The sequence below is a fragment of the Coptis chinensis genome, chromosome 7, assembly GCF_015680905.1.
Source record: "Coptis chinensis isolate HL-2020 chromosome 7, ASM1568090v1, whole genome shotgun sequence".
Lineage (NCBI taxonomy): Eukaryota > Viridiplantae > Streptophyta > Magnoliopsida > Ranunculales > Ranunculaceae > Coptis > Coptis chinensis.
Genome location: NC_141462.1, coordinates 84,372,374 through 84,395,096, shown reverse-complemented (window position 1 = coordinate 84,395,096; position 22,723 = coordinate 84,372,374). Strand labels below are relative to the sequence as shown.

At 35.5% G+C, this 22,723-nt stretch overlaps 1 protein-coding gene and 1 long non-coding RNA gene across 2 annotated transcripts; one reads left to right on the top strand and one right to left on the bottom strand.

The window, feature by feature from the left end:
• Positions 1–9,320: 9,320 nt before the first annotated feature.
• Positions 9,321–11,795, top strand: LOC147489496 (glycerol-3-phosphate 2-O-acyltransferase 6-like). Its single transcript, XM_086571621.1, has 2 exons — positions 9,321–9,948; positions 10,603–11,795. The coding sequence occupies exons 1-2, from the start codon at positions 9,331–9,333 to the stop codon at positions 11,473–11,475; spliced, it is 1,491 nt and encodes a 496-aa protein (XP_086427747.1). The 5' UTR covers positions 9,321–9,330; the 3' UTR covers positions 11,476–11,795.
• A 6,454-nt stretch (positions 11,796–18,249) lies between these two features.
• LOC147489495 (uncharacterized) lies at positions 18,250–19,086 on the bottom strand. Its single transcript, XR_015203064.1, has 3 exons — positions 19,052–19,086; positions 18,880–18,954; positions 18,250–18,355 (listed from the first exon to the last, which is right to left on the bottom strand). It is a non-coding gene; the product is annotated as an uncharacterized LOC147489495 (long non-coding RNA).
• Between the last annotated feature and the right edge of the window lie 3,637 nt (positions 19,087–22,723).

Below are 22,723 nucleotides of genomic sequence, written 5' to 3'. Positions count from 1 at the left end.
GTTTCTTTTTTGTTTTTCTTTGTAAAAATAAAACGACTAGTAGAAATAGTTTTGAAAATAATACTTCCTAAACACTACCCATAAACCACGATCCGAGAATCACTTAGACTCACTTAAGTCTAAGCTAACCAAATGCTCTGATACCAAACTGTCACACCCCGATTTTCGACAAAATCGGAAAAAACAATATTTGTTCCCGACTCTTCAATTTTCGAAGTGTGATGCACTCTCCACTTTCAAAACCCATCATCTATTTAATTATTCTAATAATTTGAAACCAATAAAAATTTTAAATAAACAAAAGTCTTCTTCGTTACAAAAATTCACAAATATGATTAAATTACAAATCTCTTTTCAACAACTCTTTAATTATAATTACAACTGAAAATACAAAAGCATTGTATCAACTGAAAATCTATTACACCTCAAGAGAAAACAAACATATCCTGAAATGAGACATTACGCGAACCACAAACTGCAATCAACCTTCTTCAACACTAATCCTGTCAAGACTTATCAACTATGTTCATTTTATGAACACACCTGATAAGCAAACATGCAAATCGGGTCAGCATTATAAACAATGCTGATGTGAGTAGCCCTAAAATACAAAATATACTTATACATATATGTACACAGTCCATAAGACAGTTAGTTCCTCCACCAAGGCGCCTTAACTTCCAACGAACAAAACAACATTCCTAAATTACAATAATTAAGGCAAGTAGTTCCTCCACTGAGGCACCTTAGCTTCCAATTCAATAATAATAAGGCATTTAGTTCCTCCACTGAGGCGCCTTAACTTCAAACCGTACTAGATCAATTACATCTAATAATAATAGAACAAAATTAAAACTTACTCTATACTTACACTGGTGTAAGCAAAATCACAGAGTGGGTCACACCTGTATAAATAATCAATTCAACCCACCCTTCTGCAGAACCATTGTGAATGCAACATAAATTGCAATAAATCATTTATTAGAGCTTTAACGTACATTTGTTATATCATCACAATTATTGTTTGGAGTTTCTTCAAGTGTCTCTAGAATCACGTCTTCTCTATGTTTTACCTAGTTTCCCTGGCTACCACAATCGCTTCCCAACGCCGAACATGTACATCTACATGCATCCCCTCACATAATAAACCACTCCATGCATAGCTACCCTAAGCGGGATATCGCATACCAGGTAACCCTCACACAAAAACCATTATATGAGTACTGCCACTATTCGGCATAAAATATCGCGCGCCTCGTTCTAATTTTGCAAACGGAATAATCAAGCCACTATTTGGCTACGCCAGAAAGGCCATTCAGATTCACTGAAATGCCAGTAGGGCCAATCAAATCACATACGCCCTTCACATGGGCCAATCACATGAGTTATGGTGGCTAGGTTCCAGGATTTTCGTTACGTAATTTATCCAGGTGTCATACATTTGTATCTCATAACCATTTCACTATATCACGTGTATATCAAATACATTATTGCACTAAGCCACAATATTTAGAAATACCTCAATACATCTCATAACACCTTTCATTCTTTCACGTGCCAATTAATTATTGCACTAAGCCACAATCCCGTGGGAAATATCCAAAAAAATTATACTACCTCATAATAGCATCTCACAGACATAATGATGGAGCGTTTACATTTATTTCTCAAAGATATTGCATTTAATAGATATCCTAACATATGATATCATTTAACATAACAACAATTCCAACATACCACATAATGTCACAATTTCTCCCAACGTACCGCATAACCTTTTTATAACGTTTTAGTAATATTATATCTCCTAAAATTTCACTCTCATTACGTGTCCATAAATACACATTATCAACGTCAAATCTTTCTTAGATAATGACAAACAAGTTTATACAGGCTTTCCCAACATTCTACCATAGGATTAGTCCATAAAATTAAATATATAAAAAGAATATAACACAATAAACAATCAACAGTCATAGGTCAACGGTCAACGGTCAATAGTCAAAGGGATGACTGGTCCATAGGTCAAGCCCAACAGTCAATAGTCCTAAACCGGTAATCATCCAAACAGGTCATAACCCAAACCCATGTTTAAAACAGTTCAACCCATTGTCTTAATCCAATTAAACAAGACAAGCCCCAAAACCAAAGCCCAAAAGTCTAAACACTTAAAGACTCACCTTGACCCATTTTAAGTCAAATGGGTCGGCCCAAAATAAACATAGAAACTGGCCCAAACCAAAAACAGAAATTAAATTAAATTGGCCCCAAAACTTTAATTGGTTCGGCCCACAAACCACTAAAATAAACCTAACCCCAAAACAAACTAAATAAATTTCGGCCCAACCAAACAATCTAACTCAGTTTCGGCCCAACAACTAACTAATGTTTAGGCCCAAGCCCAACCGACCAACAGGTCGTCTTCCTCACCAGCTCCAGCAGCCTCTCCTCCACCACCAGCCTAAATTTCCGGCCACCACTTCTCCCTTCCTCATCATATCGGTTTTAATCCTATTGAAAAACCCTATGACTTTAATAAAAGGTAAAACTAAAACCCTTAACTCCATCCACTCCCTCTAAACTAGATCTGGAAATTTTCGACCTCCATTAATGTGCTTGTTCAAAGCTTCAACCACACACTCTCCAGCACCCAAACAACCATCAACAACCCACATCAAACCAACCAATTCAAATCACAACAATAAGAGTTCGCCTAATCTAATCTACTGGGAGATTTCTCTGGGCCGCCATTAACGCCCTTTCAAGCTCTAACAGCCCCCAACATCACCCAAACATCAAACCAACAACCCACAATCAATACAATATACCCAACACTTCACAACAATAGGAATTTAAAACCACAACAAAAAGAGTTAAAAACTATGCAGGATAATTTCTTTCTCCTGGGCTTGCGCCACCATTAACGAGCCCAATCAAGCTTGGACAGTTCAAAATAATATCCAATAGGAGGTTTGGCTCGCGCCGCTATTAACACCCATATCCGAGTTTCAGCAGTTCAAAGTTCAGAGTTTCAACAGTTTCGTTCAGCAAATCAATATAGAACAATGAACCATTTTTAACTATTCGACAGTACTGCAGAATAACTACAGAAGAAATAAACATAGAAAAATACAAAGCGAAAGCCTTTGACAGTAAAGCTATTTCTGTACACACGTGAAATAGAAAAAGAAAATAACTACTCACATTAATTAAAAGCTCCATGAATCCCTCATAGTCCGAATCGTTGCGCTCTAACTCTCTAGCAAGTGAGTTTTTTATCTCCACCTCCATTTTATTTTATTTTTATCCAAAAACCCTATTCTCTGAAAAAAATATGAATATATATTCTTGGGTTTGAAACCTAAGCCCAACACAGACTCAGGCCCAGAAATCAGGCTCACATATCCCAAATCCAATCCAACAAATTTAAAAAAAAAATAATTAATTAATAAATAAATAAATATATATTACAAATACGGGCGTTACAAAATCCATTTTCTCACGAAATTTTCTCTCCACCTATAAAATAAACTTATGGTTAAGGTTGAGATAACTTTGAGAGATTTATTTTCAAGAGAATTGTGGGAGCTTTATTGAGCTAGCTAGGGTTTGAGTGAGGTTGTTTGTTCTTGATTCTTGTAACTTTTGTAAACTCTCCAATCTTTACTATAGTGGAAGCTCAGCTCTTCTATGGACGTATGTAGTATTTACCGAACCATCTTAAATATTTGTCTCTTTGCATTTACTTTCATATTTATTGTTTGTTATTGATTGTTTAAGGATAAATTAGTAGTCTTTGCGCTATTGTGTTTATTGTAATAACTACCAATATTTTTGGGTGGGTGACTTTTTTGGTGTGAACTCCAAGTTAAAATAATTTGGGATAGAGAGTAACTGGGTTGAGATGATATTTCCTAGTGAATTCTCCTAACAGAGAGAACATTGAATTATTTTTTACTTTGTTTCTGAAATATAGGAGATATATTATTGTATTTGCAATCATAGTTCAGATTTCGGAATTTCTGGAATTCCGAGAGTACCAAAAAATTGAAATACCAAAATATTTCAAGCAAAATTCTGTAATGACCCGGAATTTTACCTACGGGTAAACCGGTCATTTTGCGTGTTAGTTCAGTGCCACTCTAGGTAATTACGTATATGGCGAGGTTGAACATTTATCATTTGGCGGGATTGATTAATTGATATGGGGTTTTTCATTGATGGTTATTTTTATATTGGGCCTGGTTATTGTAGTGGGCTTGTTATTCTGTTGGGCTGTTAGATAATTATTGGGCTTGCTCTATATTATTGGGCCACCTTTTATGTTAGTGGGCCTGTTAAGTATAGTGGACCTAGGAGATTAGGGAGTGGGCTAGATATGTTTGGGCCCGTTTTGTTAGAGCGACACGGAGCTTATGGAGGGAGAAGCGGAAAACACCTCCTGCTTAGGGAAAAAAAAATGCGTTGGTTATCGATTTTTGAAGATTTTTGGGGATGACTCTCTCTCTCTCCCTCTCTGGAATAGGGGACCTCTGGCCATCACTTTGAGCGCCACCAGGTTAGGTATATCGAAGGTAAGTTCAGGTAAGGGATTAACTTAGTTATTTTAGTATCTTATGATTAAAGAGAGTTGCATGCAATGGAAAAACAAAAAGGGGGGTACTAGCGGCGGCAACTTGGGAATTCTGTGAGGCGTCGAGTTTTTTTGATAAACTAAGTGAAGGAAACAAACTTCTTCTTCATCGATTCAATTTTTTTCATTTCTTCAACTCAGGTTCGATGTTTTAAAACTATAATTTAGATATGTTTATTTGAATTGTGTTTAGATTGATCTTTGATTTGATTAGTTGTCATGAGATCGATCTCAATGTGAGTGGGGTAGAGCTGATTCTATTCAGTAGAATTTCGTGTTTTGATTTGGAAAATTATTACTGAATTGTCGATTCTTAGGCTGTTAGATTACTACTATTCAGATCAATTATGAGAATGTGATGTGGATTCATTTAAATCGTTTTAGCAATGGAAGTCATTGTTTAATAGTAAACTAAGTGAGTGGATTCATCTTTTATTACTTAAATTTATTTGGAAAGATTGTTTGTCCAAACCTTGAAACTGGGAGTTGGTAGTTTGAGGCACGATTCATTGTTTTGTCTAAATTTCGAGTTTATGTGAAGTTCGATAAGTAGCACGACACTCTGTGTATCCGGTGTTTGTAACAGATTAAGATTTTATATAGTTTAGATATATATATAAGTTATTAAGATCGAACAAACTATCAGGCCGTGCCAGGCCGTTGTCAGACCGCAACAAGGCCGCAGCAAGGTCGCGTCGAGCCATATCACCGGGCCGCACTAGGCCATCACCAGGCTGTGTTAGTCCATTTTAGGCAGCATCCAAGTCCCTTATATGCTATATCGCTAGGGCCAAGGCTAGGCCACGCGTAATGTATTGTTTGATTTACTTGCGTAACTATATTTAGTTAGGATAGTATGGATTAATATTCTTTTATTGGTATTGAGATTTTGTTCGGGGGACTGAGGGTTCGGGAAAAACTTGAATTAGTAGAAGTGAAGGGACATACCCGGTAGAATACTGATTCAAGGTTGAGAATCGGTTAATTAGGGGACGTCACCTAATTAGAACATGAGTGAGGAACCCATACCGCCTTCCTCATCGGAAATGGCTTAATCCATTCCCATAGAACCTTACACCTCATTAGGAGAACTACGATTGGCTTGATCCCTTAAAAGGGTACGTAGGCAGCCACCCGGCTCGGCCGCTTCCATAGGAAAACCCCTACCCCTTGTACAAAGAAGTCGAGTGTTTAATCTGTTTTATTATTGATAAACTATGGCTAAATTATATTGGACGTGTTATGCATGGATATATGGAATTATATTGAATGCTAATGTTTTTCTTGAGAGTATGTTAATCAATGCACTTACGAGAATTTAATAAGAAAACGGTAAGTGGTATTAAGCAGCTAAAGGTATGTGTTAACCTCGTCTTTTGTTTCAATTTCATTTCAAGTGGATTATTATATATTGACTACGTATCCAACGTTGAGCGTTGGAGTATCTTCACAGGTGCTCCCATAAGACAAGAAAAGGCATACGGGTAAATTAAGAACAATTTAACGTGAAGCGCACTCGGATTGGCTAAGGCGGTTCTTTTAGCTCTTTCTTGTTTATAAATTTATTCATTTAAGTTGTTTTGTAATAATTTAGTATTTCTTTATTGTCTTTAATAATGAATCCATTAGTTAGAAACTAGGACAGGGATTAGCGTCAATTGTGAAAGACCGATCTGGGGTATGAGATTTGTTTCGGGGCGCTGCACCTACTTGATTTAAGTGGCATTTGTCGAGATGGTTAAGTAGTCAGTGCCACGAATCAATATCTTTAGTAGTTGGGTTTACGGTTGAGGTCTTAATATGATAAATGGAAGTGTGTTATTTGATTTTTTTAGGTTAGAGCAGGTTGTAAATTTATGAAATGTTAGAAATACAGAGGAAACTCTGTCGAAATTTCTTTGAACGCGATGTTCAAAGGGGGGTTTTTATATTTTAGTTATAGTTTGGACTCGTATGAGTCAAACCTGCTCACGTCTTGGTTTATTAGACGGTTGAATATTTGGATCAAGCTCTTTTATCTGAATATTCAATTGTCTGGAAAACCGAGACACGACAAATTCACAATTTGTATTTTTCGATCCGTACATTGAAATATTCAGAGGAATTCTGATACTCTGTTCAAAATCCCAAACTATGGTTGCCTGAACTTGCATAGGGGTGGAACTTGGGTCGGGTTAGCCCAAGCCCGATGGACTAAAACCCGACTTTTGTTGGTCCTAGGCTAACATATCAGATCCATGGTTCGGGCTTGGTTTTGTAAAATGAAAACCCGACTCGATTTTAGGCTAGGTTCGGGTTAAAATATCAAAAAACCAAAAAACCCGACCCGAACCTGTGTGCATATATGTCCGCATATATGTCATGCGTATATCTTTCAAACATTCTATTTTTGTAAAAATAAGTTTGAGAATCTCTATTTTACATAGAATAATGTAATCAACAAGGTTAGTTTCTCTGTCAAACAATCAAATCTCTTTGATTTCATTAGAAGGTTTTAATTTTAGTGTTTTTTATCTCATAATTCCAAAAAAAAAAAACCGAGAAGTTTGACCAAACCGACATAACCCGACCTAACCCGAATTGGTTGGGCTAGGGCTTGGGTTAAAAATTTAAGGACCGACTAGGGCTTGGTCCCGGACTCGAGGTTAAAACATTTGTAACTCGGGTTGGGCTCGGGTTATGCCCTTAGTCACCAGATCGTAGAGCGAGAGCAAGAACGGGAGCAGGAGCGAGAGCGTTAAAGCAGCTAACTTGAGAAGCTCCCACTTTTAGAGCGTTGCGAGAGTGTGTGTAGATATACATATTACAAGTGTATATATACACTATACATACACGATTTACTTCTGTGTTACTACACTACTTTTTTATCCTTTTTATTTCTCTTGCTTTATTTTGAAAAACCTCAAAATACAGTGATGTGTCAGGTGCTCTTGGTACAAATAACAATCAATTTCTTGGGCCACGTGTGAACAGAGGTGTGCTCCATTTGAAAAAACCTCAAAATACATTATTTTTCTCCTTTTCATTCTTGGAGAACCCTCATAAGTTCTGTTCAATATCTGTACTTCTTCTCTTTGCAACTTCAAATTCCCTTTGCTAATGAAGACCAACTGCCGATTCTTTCTATTTCAATTCTATTCCCTTTTCTAATGAATTTATCATCCATATTAGTTAAAACTTTGAAGGTGGCATTTGCAATGCCAAATTTGAAAATTGGATGCAACTTCGAATTTCTAATTAAAAAAAATCTTTGAATTGGTTCAAACATGAATCCCAGATTGCAATTTGTTAGAGTATTGAAACAATACACTATTACTGTAAAGCAATACAGATGTAGAAATGACCAAAAAAAGTGGAGAGCGTGGACTAAAAAATCGAAAGCGCAGATTTAGTTTTTGCAAAGCGCGGTTTTTGGGCAATTTGGGTATAAATCCGCAAGAGCACGGATTAGGAGCGAGATCGGTACCCTTACTTGGCGGTTTGTGTGACTAAGGTTATGCCTCAACCCAACCCAATCCAATCCGCCCGAGTTCCACCCCTAAACTTGCCTCTTGCCTGGTTGCAGTACAATTATGGGCAACTGGTCATTAGTGTATGACTTCGTTAGGTTGGATAGAATAATGCCGTTGTCAAAAAACGTAAATATATCCTCCCTCGTCCATATTTACGTATGCGACTTCTACTTGCTAATAGACCATACCATGTAACTGTCAATACCGAAGTATGAAATCAAACGAGTAAACATGACATTTCAAACCATCAATCCATGTTCTTGAAGAGTAAGTTGAGGTTAGAACTTAAAAAGACCCTGTATACTAATCAGTTTATTCTCTTAAATACATCACCCTTGTTGCATCCTCCTCTGATACGCTTGGAGTTAAGAATCAAAGGGGTATATCGTATAGAATATGAAAATCTATTAGATCAGGAGAGCAATAAAGATTGACGGAAACACCATTACTTGATAAAGGCTTCGAGTTTGTCTTGATAGTACCCAGGTGGATTATTGGATGGGTTAACTAGTATTACCCCGACTACATGAGCCAATTAGGATTTCTCAGATTGACCGTGTTTTTTTTATGTGTATTTGGAGGAAGACCCTAATTTCCCATCTGGGAGGAAATCCTAATTGGCTCATCTAGTGGGGGTTAATACTCGTTAACCCTTATTGGATTAGGGGTTATAATAAGGTTACGAAGTATAAGCCTCACTTGCATTAAATAATTGGAATTAAAACAGGGGTGATTCGAAGACTTGGTTAATGGTTGCACAACCAAAATCTCCAATGCTAGAGATTTTGCTGGTGGAACCACCTAGAAAGCCACTAGCTGAATAACCGCTGCTCAAGTCCAAATTGTAACCACGAAAACCTTGCAAATTTGCAACGACTATATATATATATATCAAAGGCTGCACATCCTAACTACATTTCTCTACGTTATAATTATAAGTTACAGATTGACTCATTTAGATTCATCACCTAGATTTTGCCTAAATGTAGGTAGTGAGGAGACAGACCTGTTCCTAACATAAATTAACAGGGAATGAAAAATCACCTAAAAAAATTTAAGTGATGCAATGGCGGAAAACTTGTAATAAGCCTCGATCACTTTCAAACGGTTAGTAACTAAATCTATATAAATCCCATCTTTGCAAATCTTGTTGTGCACCGCTAGTCCCTCTAAAACGCACTAGTCATGGGTTCTAAGCATCATTTTGAACAAATTTCAAAGTGTAGTTCAGAAGGGAGGTCGAATCAAGTAGTAGCCTCAGACCTGGATGGAACTCTTCTTATATCTTCAAGTGCTTTTCCTTATTACATGCTTGTTGCAATTGAAGCTGGTAGCATTCTAAGAGGACTAGTTCTTCTAGCATCAGTACCTGTTGTGTACTTCATATACTTATGTATTTCGGAGGCTCTTGCTTCGAGCATTTTGATTTTCATTTCTTTTGCTGGTTTGAAGGTAAGTGATATTGGAGTTGTGTCAAGATCCGTGTTACCTAGATTCTATGCAGAAGATGTTAATCCGGATAGTTGGAGAGTGTTTAATTCTTTTGGAAAGCGATATGTGGTAACTGCCAGTCCAATGATTATGGTGGAACCCTTTTTAGTTAATTATTTAGGTGTGGAAAAAGTCATTGGCACTGAAATAGAGATGTCTAGATCAGGTAGAGCGACGGGGTTTGTCAAGAAACCAGGTGTTTTTGTTGGGAAGCGAAAGAAAGAGGCTGTCGAGCGAGAGTTCGGTGAGAATCTACCAGACGTGGGATTAGGTGACAGAGAGACCGATTTTGATTTCATGTCAATTTGCAAGGTATGTTTCTAAGTTTGGATCCCATAACACGGGTGTATTAGTGTATATACTACCCATTTTTCACTTTTGCTATCTCTACACTATATGATAGTCGGGTTTGTAGGAACCACACTTCTCAACCGAATATATGATAGCCGGGTTTGTAGGAACCACACTTCTCAACCGAATAGTGTACTTATAATCTCTCAATTTTAAGATTTTAGAACCACCTCCTTACGTTTATTTAAATTACATCTCTCCTATTTATTAATTATAATTGGCTCCCTAATCTCTATTAAAATTGAACCACCTCTTTTTTCAATAATTTTAGGATAGTCTTCTTAATTTAAAAGCTAAAATTTATGTATAGGAATTGTATATCTTCCACATTTTTAGAAAATTGTTTCTCTTTTCTTAGTGAGAGATTCACAAAAAATTGTCTCTTTAGTTTTTTTAACAATTTTCATTTTAGTTCTTTACAACTTGGCGAACTGATGCGTAGCACAGGACACATGCTAGTACGTACTTACTGGAAATTCTTTAGGGGCTCATTCTCGTAAACATATCCATGATCGGATGCAGATGTATATCATTTTCTTGGTAGACCAGATATTAAGTGGGTAATTAACATCAATAAGGACCAACATGGATTGTGTTATTTTTGTGTACTTGCAGGAAGGATACAGGGTACCAAGAACGAAATGCAAGCCATTGCCAAGAAACAATCTTCTAAAGACTATAATATTTCATGAAGGACGACTAGTTCAGAGACCAACGCCTCTAATGGCACTCCTAACATTCTTGTGGATGCCAATTGGTTTCATCCTCGCCCTATTTAGAGTTCACCTCCTCCTTCTGTTTCCAATGAGTATTTCAGGCTACATATTACAGATTCTTGGTGTTAAAATTGTTGTGAAAGGAAGTCCTCCTCCCCTAGCGAACAAAGAAAAAAACGGCGTACTATTTGTTTGCAATCATAAATCTGTGGTGGATGCTGTTATGGTTTCGATTGCTGTAAAGAGAGATCTCAGTTCTGTTTCATACAGCATTAGTAAGTTCACTGAGATAATCTCTCCAATCAAATCTCTGAAACTGACAAGAGACAGAGTTAAAGATGCTGCAAGTATCAAAAAATTACTAGAAGAAGGCGATATGGTGATGTGTCCCGAGGGAACGACTTGCAGAGAACCATTTCTTCTAAGATTCAGTCCACTCTTTGGCGAACTCACTGACAGGATTGTTCCAGTTGCTATTAATACGAAGCAAAGTTTATTCTACGGAACCACAGTTCGCGGTCATAAATGTTTTGATCCTTATTTTATGTTCATGAATCCTAGACCAACTTATGAGATGACATTCTTAAATCAACTACCAATTGATCTTACATGCACAGGAGGAAAAACATCAATTGAAGTTGCAAACTACATACAAAAGGTGTTGGCAGACGGTTTAGGTTTCGAATGCACCAGCTTGACTAGGAAAGACAAATATATGATGCTTGCTGGAACAGATGGCCAAGTTCCATCCAAGAAAGAAAAGGCCAAATAATCAATATGTTCAGATACATACCACACCTAATTGATTTGTTTTTCAAGAGTAATAATTATCTAATAACTTGTTTTAAGTGACATATGTTATAGAAATCATATTTTGTAATTGGTTAGATAAGTCTTGGGACTTATGTGGATTAGGATTCACCCCGGATAAAAGATTTCCTTTATGATGTAAAGATGGCACCTCCTCAAAGATTTCCTTTATGGTGTAAGAAAGTTAGTTCGGTTTGGTCGGGAAGTAACTCCTCTATACATATAAAGGATTGTACTCCCGCATTCTCCACAAATCAATAAGAATCACTTCTTCTCCTCTCATATTATTCGATCTTCTCTTGTTCTCAATAGCTTTACATAATTATAATTTTGCTTCTATATTTTTTTTTTTTATAATTTATTGTTATTATTAATTTTCCTTTTTTATTTAGCGAGTATTTTTTTTGGATGAAAAGTAATCACTTACACTCATAGTTCGGGATTTCGGAATTCCGACAAATCCAAAAACCGAAATTTACCATATTTCGACCCATATTATATTCGGAATTTCAACAAATTTTGAAATTATTAATATTTCAACTCTATATTGTTTTTTATGGTTTTTTGAAAAACCGAAATATTGGGTGGAATTCTGATATTCCGTTCAGAATAATGAGCCATGCTTAGAGCATCTCTAGGTGGTGGTAGTATTTCTTTCAAATTTGAAGGCAAAATTTAAAGAAATTGGTCACAAATTTTGGCCAACTCTAACTGGTCGTAAATATCATTCGCAAATTTTGAATAGGGCTACCTTGCATGACATTGATACTGTCGCGCAACATTACCATTGTCGCCCAAAGTTGAAAAAAAAAAACTCACGCAACATTCCCACTATCACACTAAATTGAAAAGTTAAAAAAAACTCGCGACGACATTAGCAATGGCGACGCAATGATCTCTTGGCGGTGTCTTTGGTCAAAGTCAAAAAAAAAAAATTAGGACAACATTTGCAATAGCGCACGACATTACCATTGTCGCTCCGCATCCGCATCCGCATCCGAAATCCCAAATTTGTGAATAAGAATGCGGCTAGACAGGTGATGCGACCGAATTTGCTTCCACCTAGAGTTGGATTTCTGCGAAATTTTGGGTATTGGAAGCAAATTTGAAAATTTTGGGAGGTGATACTACCAAGGCCCAAAATATCACCGATATATATCGTTTTTTTGGTACACCGACATTGATATATTTGATATATATCTACCAAATATTGAATCCTTTTTTTCTCGATATATATCAGAATTTTTGATATGACGATATATACGACTAATATGTACGATATATCCAATATAAATTGTTGATTTTGATCGATATTGTTGACTTTGACCAAATATTGTTGACTTTGACCGATATATTGACGATATTTCTGATATAATCAACGATATTTCTGATATAATCGGCGATATTTTTGATATATCGACATACAAAACAAAATTTTGACTGGTCAACAAAAAAAGAGATATCTCTGATATTTCTAATATATATATCGATTTTTGGGTACACCGAAATATTCACCGAATTCGATATTTTGAGCCTTGGATACTACCACCAACAAATACTCTTACACTAGAGAAATATGTGTAGTAATCAAGAAATGCAAAGATGACCTCTAATCGCCCTATATACATAAATCATCACCACAAAATAACTTGCTGATAAACACCCTACTATTTATGTTAATGTAAATAACCAAGTACACCTAAGCAAAGAAATCTCAAAACTCAAACCATGAATATAATTCGTTCTAGGCTCTTCTACCTCATTAGCAAGGCACATACCTTTTCCAGAATCATATCGCCTCCATACATTGGGCTAGACATTTCTTAAGTTAGAATAGTCTTCATCTCATGCTTATAAGCTTGTCGTGGCCTCTAATGTAATAACCCGTGGGGGCCCACTGAAAGGTGCATATTCCATGGGGAGAGATTGTGCGCATCAAGTATCTAGAAAGGCGCCTAGCATATGGAGTGAGAGTGGCACTAGATATGCACTCTATCATTTAGGAAGTTAATTGTTTGAGATATAGGACATAAGTAATTGATTCACTAAATCCTAACGTTGAAGCCTTTCTGTGGGAACTCCACAATTAAATATGTTTTAGTAGGAGTAATCCAAAAATTGGTGACCTCTTGAGAAGCAATTGTCCGGAATCAAACCTCACACTGTTGGATATATATTTGCAGTGACTAAATGGGGATGGCATCGACATGGTAGGATAAGGCAGATCGTTAGTTACATCTAAAGTGTGAGAAATAAGAAAGAAGTATATTATTCTAAACACGTATTGCTTATTTGCATCGAGAGTTCGAGACACACCCCCGGCTGAATGCAAATCAATTTTTTTTTTTTACAGTGTGACCCTTTATTGTATCAATCTACTTTTGTTTGATGCGTCTTTTTCACTTTCATCACTGGTGAATTTTTCTTAGTAATTCTAGTTTTTAAAAAATGTTCTCAAAAATAATCTCACCAAATTTTGCCTGTAGCTATCCTCGAAAATTCACCTGTTGAATTTTTTTTTATTGACGTACCAAAAAGTGTTTGTCACAACTCACAACTCTGCGCGCAAGCCTCTTGTAATTCTTCTTCATTTCATTCTCCTTCCCACAATCTTGAGCTCTGTTCGATATTTTAGTGCTTTGACATTTCGATTGCAACTACTGCTAGGAAGTAGAATCACAAGTTCACTCATCACGGAACAAAAAGTACAAAAAGGCACCATGCCGACATTTCGAGAAACAGCACAACATATCGATCACCGAAACTTTAAATGTTTTGTCTATAGATATATACTAGCTTTCGAACCCGTCCTACGAACGGGTGTCGTTATATTAAATTATTCTAAAAAATATTAGCAACTATGCAGAGTTATGAGATAGGAAAATTATATTAATCACTCATTCAAATTTCTTGCTCCACTCTCTATAAAAAGAAAGCACCAAACCTTGATAAAGTTCATCAACTTATTTTTGTTGTTAGGTTTAATAATAGAAGATTGATTGAAATTTTGTGAGAATGTCCAATGTGGCGAAGATGATATTGAAACTACTTGAATAGCAAAACATTCTCAATCATAATAAAAAAATTATAATAAACACTACTTAAAATACAAAACTATACTTGTCGAGACATTATATTCTCCCTACATATAATACAACTATGTTTCGGGGTTAGTTCAATGCATTTGCATCAAGTTTTCGATTTTACGTTAATTATTATTTGAGATTAGTTCAATAGTTGCATCTAGTTTCCGATTTCCCATTAATTATTCTTTGAGGTTAATTCACACTACTAAAAAAATTGTTTATAAGCTCAGTTAAAAGGTGAGATGTTCGAGTTTTTACTTCGGTCTTCTAGGAAAAAACAACTGAGGTAAAACCCACTGAGATAATAAAGTTCTATAAAACTGAGATAATAAACTATTAAATTATCTCAGAAGTTTGACATCTTATCTAAATATATTATCTCGATTTTCTAAATAAAACCGATATTATATAGAATAAAACCGAGATAAATTGTTGATTGAAACCAATTAGTATAGAAGAAAACTGAGATATTTTTTTATTGAAACCGAGATATTATTAAAAAATAACCGTGATAAAATCTTTTGGAAAGAGAGATTGTTAGACAACCTTTTATCTCACCCTTTGTTAAAAAGAGATTGTTAGACAACCTTTTATCCCACCCTTTGTCATTTTTTGCTAGACAATTAATCAGCAAATAAAAATATGTCCCAAACCACCACATATATTCCCTTTCATATTCATAAACATCAACACCAATTAACAAAAGCAACCTAACATAAGTAAATTCTTTGAAGAACTTATTTCATTAAGATAAGAAAGAACAATGTCGAACATGATCTTAACTTGTAAAGAGTACTAGTGATCATTCATTTATTTATAGAAACTCAAATATTGTATCAACTACTATTCTTCGAACTATAATAAGATATTTTTTTAACCTTTCTCTACATATTCAAGAATTGAGACAGATAGTTCCTACTGAATTTCCTCCTTACAGATGGTTCCTGTTGAATTTCCTACTCAAAAAAAATTTGAGAATCCAAAGACCTATTCACATCGGTCGTCAGCTGTGAAAATTTTCACGCTCTAGGACTCCCTTCGTCAACTTTAGTAAGTGGAGACGAATATCCAAGATAGTCCTGATCCATAAGAGAAACATCATTTCAAACAAACTTATCCTGTGCTAACTTCTGAAAGAATGACCAATGTTTAGGATCATGGTTTTCCAAGTTCATGCTCAATCCAGTTCTATCACTATACAATGGACTTATGCTAGAGGAGTCTTCAGTCAATCTTTCCTTTGAAAATATATCTGACAGGAAATACCGAGGGAATTGGTCATTGATATCAATAAGAATATCTCCACGCTCTGGAGCGGAATGCTTGGCAACCAAGGACTCAACTTGAAGTGCATCTTTAGTGGATGCCCCTACCTGAACAAAATTATTAGATTCACTACACCAGAAAAGGCCAAAAACGACGGCAATTGCCGTCCTAAATCGAGATTTGCGACGGAAAATATTGTCCTAGAGTTCGTCGCAAATAGCCCTGTCGTTAATATTAACGACAGTAAAATGCGTGGTAAAGCGAATTAGAAATGCGACGGGTGTAAGACACTTAAAGCCGTCGTTAATAATAGGACATTCAAAACCGTCGCAAATTGCCTTTTTGCTGGGCCTATATCTTTTCAAATCTAGAATGTATCGAACCGTCGCAAATTTTTGTCTTAAATTTCTTATGGAAGTCAAGTAACGATAGTATTCTCCGTCGTATTTGTTTAAAGTAATTTTTTTTAAATAATTAAATTTTTTGGTAGAACCTATTTTTTCCCAACACAGCTACTAATACTACATGATTCTCATATCATAAAATCAATTACATAAACATACTAAAACAACACATTTCAAAATTTGATATATTATACATTGGTTTTCCAAAATTTACAATGTTTTCAAATTGTTGATTGCCAATAAATAACTAAGATTTTAAAGTACACAAGGCATAATAAGAACATAATGGGGAAAAAAAAAACAATTTGTGCTTTGAAATTCCTATCTTCATCACCTTTATGCAATTTGGTCTTTCATTGAGTCGCACAACGCCACAACCTTTCATGAGGGTAAAGCCAACTCTTCTGCAAGTTATGAAAACATGATTCCACCATATCGATAATGTTACAATTTGCTTTTGGACGGGCATTCGCAAGCGGAATGTAGAATAAATATTGAGATTCAAAATCTTCCTAGGCGAAACTTATCTAAAGGACCATTGAATCTCCTCCAGAGTTCTACCCTTAGTCTCGAGTACCCACAGCGCCACAAACACAACAGTAAAAGCACTCACAAATGTGTAAATGGTAAAGGTCCCTGTCACAAATAAAGCTTATTTAGAATTTTAGATGTCTTTGCAGCAAAGAGGTAGCTAGATACAATATGTAATCTGATGACTGTGAAAGGGGGGAGGGGGAGACACACACCTCCCTGACTCCAGTGTAGAAGCAAAATCTAATACTTCTCAAGATTCCAAATGAAATCTTCAAGCATATATTTCCATTATTTCAATTAAAAGGACCACCACTCCTTCTAATTACACTTACATGTATAATAATAATGTTCACCTTTAGGCCATTATATAAACCCTAACTGAACCTTGAGAGTGTCAACTGTCAACCATCAATCATGTGACTCTTTTAGCATTTGCACTCTCAGGATAAGAAATAGTCAAAAGTCATGAAAAGGAAAAAAAAAATATAGTACCCAAAAAAAATAAATGGAAAACAAAGGACTGTGTGGCCACAAAGGGTGTGGCATATGAAAATCTTGAATTCAGTTGCACAGCACGTTAGAAGTTTTTCAGAGCAGTTTCGTGGTCCTTCTGCAAACTATAACAATTTCCTATAGCACACATGTATGACCAATTCATAAGGACCACGAAATGCATGTGAAGTTAAAATAAGAAAGCAGAAAATTAGAGTCCAAAAGCTTTAGTTCATTTCAAGCATTTTAATTCATGGAAGGATGCAACATTTAGAAATAGAAATCGCTAGGGTCCATCGAAAAGGTGCAATCACAAAAGATATAAAAGCCATAAGTGGATGAACAAACATTCCCAGCCCACTAATCAAGCTAGCTATGACTTGGATATCCAGTGTCAGGTTCTGAAAGTGAAGAAAACAACATAGATTAAGGTTAATACCAAGATTGAGGAGCCAAGCGATCAGTTGAAATCAACTCCTGAGCCAAGTAGCTCAACTTCATCTCTTCCTTTAAATGCTGCCAAACAATAAGGAGGGTTTCAGTAAAGAAGAATAGGTAATTACATGATGGAATAAAAACCAGATACCATAAAGCAAAATAAAATGACCATTATTGACAACATAATTAGTATGTATGATAGTCAAATAAAATCAGCCGGAATATGGGGATTTAAGGGCTTAGGCGAGTAAGGTTGTAAGGTTGAAAAGAAAAAAGAAAGCCAAAACTGAAACCAAAAAAAAAACAGACATTAATAAAGCAGGTCCAGACTCCAGAACCTCCAACTGGTAACACAAACTAACCATCTTAGCAAACTAAATTAGAAAAGTCCATTAGGAAGGATCTTAACCTGTTATTTGAACAGAACATACCTCTTGAATATAAGATTAAGATATATTTTGCCTTTCGCTAAACAAAGTTAAACAAAAGAGAAGCTTACATAAAGAAACTGCCGAAAGTATATATCCATTCCATCTAAACTATAAGGGGATGCACAGCGTGCAAGAATAAAAGCATGATCAGCTTCTAAATAATCTACCAGCTCAAAATAAGCTTTCCCAACCTGAAATCGACATGCAAAATTTTGTAAACAAAGCAGTGGCAGAGAAATCTACAAAAAAATCGTATGAAAATATTACATCGAAACAGTAATGACTCCAAATTCACGAAATTAACGGCTTCAAAGGCAGATTTATAAAAAAGGAGCTAAAAGGCTGCCCCCAACAGCATAAGAATATTTGCTTGGGTGATTTTCACATAATTATGATGCTCCAAACACATAATATCTCTCTCCAAAAAATTATATATTTTTTTGGATAAGTTCTCCAAAAAGTTCTAATGATCACCTCCCAATAATAAACATTCTTATCTAGGTACCCTATTTGGTAGGGAAATACATTATACATTCTTTGCGCCTCATGGAACTTCTGCTATGCAATCAACTACAGTTTTTGGAAATTTTGGTTTGATATAACACCATTAACAATAATTAAACAATATTAAGAATTTCGGAGAGCAAGCTCATACCACAAGACTGAAACAAACTACAAAATAAATAAGTTATTCTGACAAACAATGAAAATAAACCTACAGATCTTGAATCTGCTCCAACCGCGGTTCTTCAAATTTAAACCTCCGAACAACCATTCTCTCCCTATCGTCCTGTGCAATTAAGATCATGATTTGGTTGACCAATACAGTTTTGAAGGGGTACCGCTAAACAAACATTATAAAGATTTATAACACATTAACATAATACCTTGTTTGAATCCTTGATATTGAATAAAGCCTGTGGATGACACAAGATCTTGAACGCATTAACCACGAGGGAATCTAAGGTATTTATAGTGCATTATCTCATGTGCTTTTTATTGTCACTAAGGCATTTCAAGACATCTGATAATATTCCCTGCAAGAAACCAATCCTCAAATTACTCGCTCCTCCAAGTCACAAATAGATAAATGAGTAGACACATTTAAATTGAAAGCAAACTTGTAAACCTTGCTAGACTTTTCAACCATCGGTCCCATTGCAGATGCAACTCCACCAACAACCAAAGTTGCCATAACCAAATTTTTTTATTCTTGTCATAAAGGCGACCTCTAAGATCACCAAATAACTCAACTGGGAGGCCAAGTGAAAAGATAAGCTATTAATAAGCAATCAAAATTAGATAATAGCAGTCAAATGCATGAATAAAGTTAAATATGTGCATAATTGATATACTGAGGAAATAAATGAAAACCATACCAGTTCGGTCGGTTGAATGCGCTTGTTAGCTTCTTCTAAAATTTTATTCACTGAATCGATGATAGACTCCAAACGGATCTTGAACATCAGAAAAACAAGCAAGCTTAGTACTACAAAGCAGTTGAAACGATGATTGAACACCACCACCAAACACCCGATCATTGGGTACTTAACAATATCCAAATAATTAAGTTAATGCAGAATGAACAAAACCCCAACACACCTTCCAATCGGGGCTAGACAAGTTCTTGAGAAAAGTAGGTGTTATCTTCCAACTAATATCTTCACGTGGGACGGCCATCCAATCCACCGGTGGACATAGACAAGGTGGATTCGATGCTTTCACAGTTTTCCTTGGTGCTGCAGATGTACCCTATTGCAAATGATATTAAATACTAGAAGCGGTGCTCTTGAGAAAAAATGTGTGGATAGAACGGCATACCTCAAAAGGATTTTTCTCATACTCAAGATCAAGTGCACCGAGAAGTGCGGGCTTAACATCGAGAAGAAATCCTTTAATGTCCGCAGAGAAAATATATTGGAAGTCCTACCACTACTTTAGATCATCAAACTCACACAAAACAAATTAAAACAATTAATAAACCGAAAACTCACCCGGACCAATAAACTTGTGTAATCTGCCCCAATAAGCTTGATAGTCGATTCGATGGTAGCATTCATTGGATTGCAATCCGGTGTCTTTTAACTCAATTAAATCCTGCAGAGAAAATCCAGAAAAGCTTGATTAACATGACAACATAAAGATACACAGCCAAAAATGAATGTCACTAAAATGTGGTAGGAAAGAAATTACAACCACCTTAAGCTTTATAAGTGAAATACCAAAGTCTTCAACTGCCGAAACCGTATATCTAGGTAATCCCCTCACTAAGAACCTTCGGATTCTTGTGTTCTTTCATGATTTTATACAACTATAACAGTGTATATAAAGCATGTTAGAATTATTTGGGAGAAAAAACAGTGAAGGACAATGAAAACTTCACATGAGGATGACGTACATAACTTGTTGAGGAAAACATAACATAAGACAACTTCCACAAATGACCATTAATAAAAAAAAACAGGTAAAAACACGACGAGTCAAATATACGCACTCTAAAAAATGAAGCCTGGGCCGACGGCCTCAGAAAAGGAGGTAAGACACTTCATCGCATGAATGCGCGTTTTAATATCTGCTACTCGTTCACTTAGACCTGCAAATGAAGCAAAGATACAAGTTTACATTATTACGTCAGAAGCAAGTTGTACCAAGTAGTGCAGACAAAAAATGCAATGCATACAGTTAATACTAGCGTAAGGGTGAAACAGAGCTATGGAAAACGTTCATTCTAATAGAAAACAACTTTTTATTAACATAAAAAATTTACCACTTATTAAGATTCTTACCACTTCAACGCAATGCTCTTCAATGGGGCAAGTGCCGTTGTCATTGGTATGTAAAGCCACATACAAGACTGTTCTAGTAACAGGCCGGAGTGTTAGGATTCTTTTCTTTCTGAAATATTAGAAGAAAAAATCTATGTTATATACACAATATGAGGTTTTTCTTTTAGTCGGGTACCACTTTCCACGTCTGGAATACAATTGAAGCATGGTCACGATTGATTTCACCAAGGGAACTAGAGAATTCTGCAGATTTGCCTCCAACGGTCTTCCATCTTCATCAAATAGAACACACTTCTTTTCAACAATTGCCATAACAAAGAAAAAAAGATACCTTAGAAAAAAAAAAAAATACACATCATATAATTTCCATTAAGTTAACAATACATTAATTACCATCATCACCATGCTCACTTTGTCCGGATCCATCCCCACCCTCCGAATGTTGAGACTTGGAAGGCGTACATTATCTTTGAAATCTTATGCAAAACATCAATGACTAACTTGAAAGGGGAAAATAGATGATAAAAATATGCTTAAAAATACTCATAACATATACACTTTCATCTATTAAACCTTCAACCATTCCATACAAACATGAAGTTGCACCTAAAGAAAAACAAGTCCACACAAAAAAAGAACAAGTACAAACTAGTACATACAAAAGAGGAGCTGCATTCAAACAAGGAATGCGACACATGAAGTACAAACAAACAAATGGACCATAACAAAATGATGTTGCCCTTTCGAACATCCATTTATTCTATCTCTTGTTCATACCCAATCACAACAGATTACTGTTTGCTTCAGTATAATCCAACTCAAGAATCAAGTTTACAACACCATAATAGGTCATGTCCCCATCAACATAGTTCTTATCTTTTGCACTTGCTCTAAAGCTTGTCATAGCATTCATAATAACCCCGTTGTTTTGTGTTGTCTTAGAAATTTCAGACTTTGCTGTGCAAAATGTATACCCATTTATGCTATACTGATTATATGACATAGCTTTGAAAGACGGGCCTTCGGCAAGCCTTTTCAAAGTGGACATCTCGTCCTTTTCTAACTGGTGGGATGAAAATGCATAATGTTAGAATTCTTGTAGAACCTAAATGACAGAAAATACGAGAAAGCTATATAAATTACTAAAGAAGAATATATGACTCATACGAACTTGTTCTCTAAGCCATGGAATGTAATGAACACTTCATGTAAGTTTCAACATATACAAAAACATTAACAATACAAGAATCACACAAAGATAGCTTTTTAGCAAATAACCAAACCAAATTTTAACAAAAGAAAATAATTTCTACAACAAAACTAGTTTACAACTAAAAACTGAACAAGATTAATTAATAATAACATTTGTCAACAATAACAACTAAGATCTAACAACCCTAAAACAACCAGCACCAAATAATTCAATATCAATCAAATTAACATAACCCAAATACCAAAAAGTAGATGAATATTTCATACCCATCAAAAAAAATTGAAATAACAAATACCCATGATAGATTCAGCGAACCCCATTGAATCCATAGTAATAAAACAATAAGAAATGAAAAAGAATGAAAAAAGGAAATAACTTTACCTCAATTTGGAGAAGGAACTTTGATTTGATCCAAGTTGCAGATACCCATTTCAGTTTAGTGAACAATACATCAATTTAACAAACAAAAATCAGACGAAAATAAACAAACTTGAAGCTTTAAAATCATTAACTAATTAAATTTTATGTTTTGAAGAGAGAGAGAGCGCTTACAATTTCAC

What these genes read in the sequence shown, in the direction of transcription:
- LOC147489496 (XM_086571621.1), top strand. Translation starts at nt 9,331, where the DNA reads ATGGGTTCTAAGCATCATTTTGAACAAATTTCAAAGTGTAGTTCAGAA. An exon ending in ATTTCATGTCAATTTGCAAG is followed by an intron (nt 9,949 to 10,602) that starts GTATGTTTCTAA and finishes GTGTACTTGCAG; the next exon opens with GAAGGATACAGGGTACCAAG.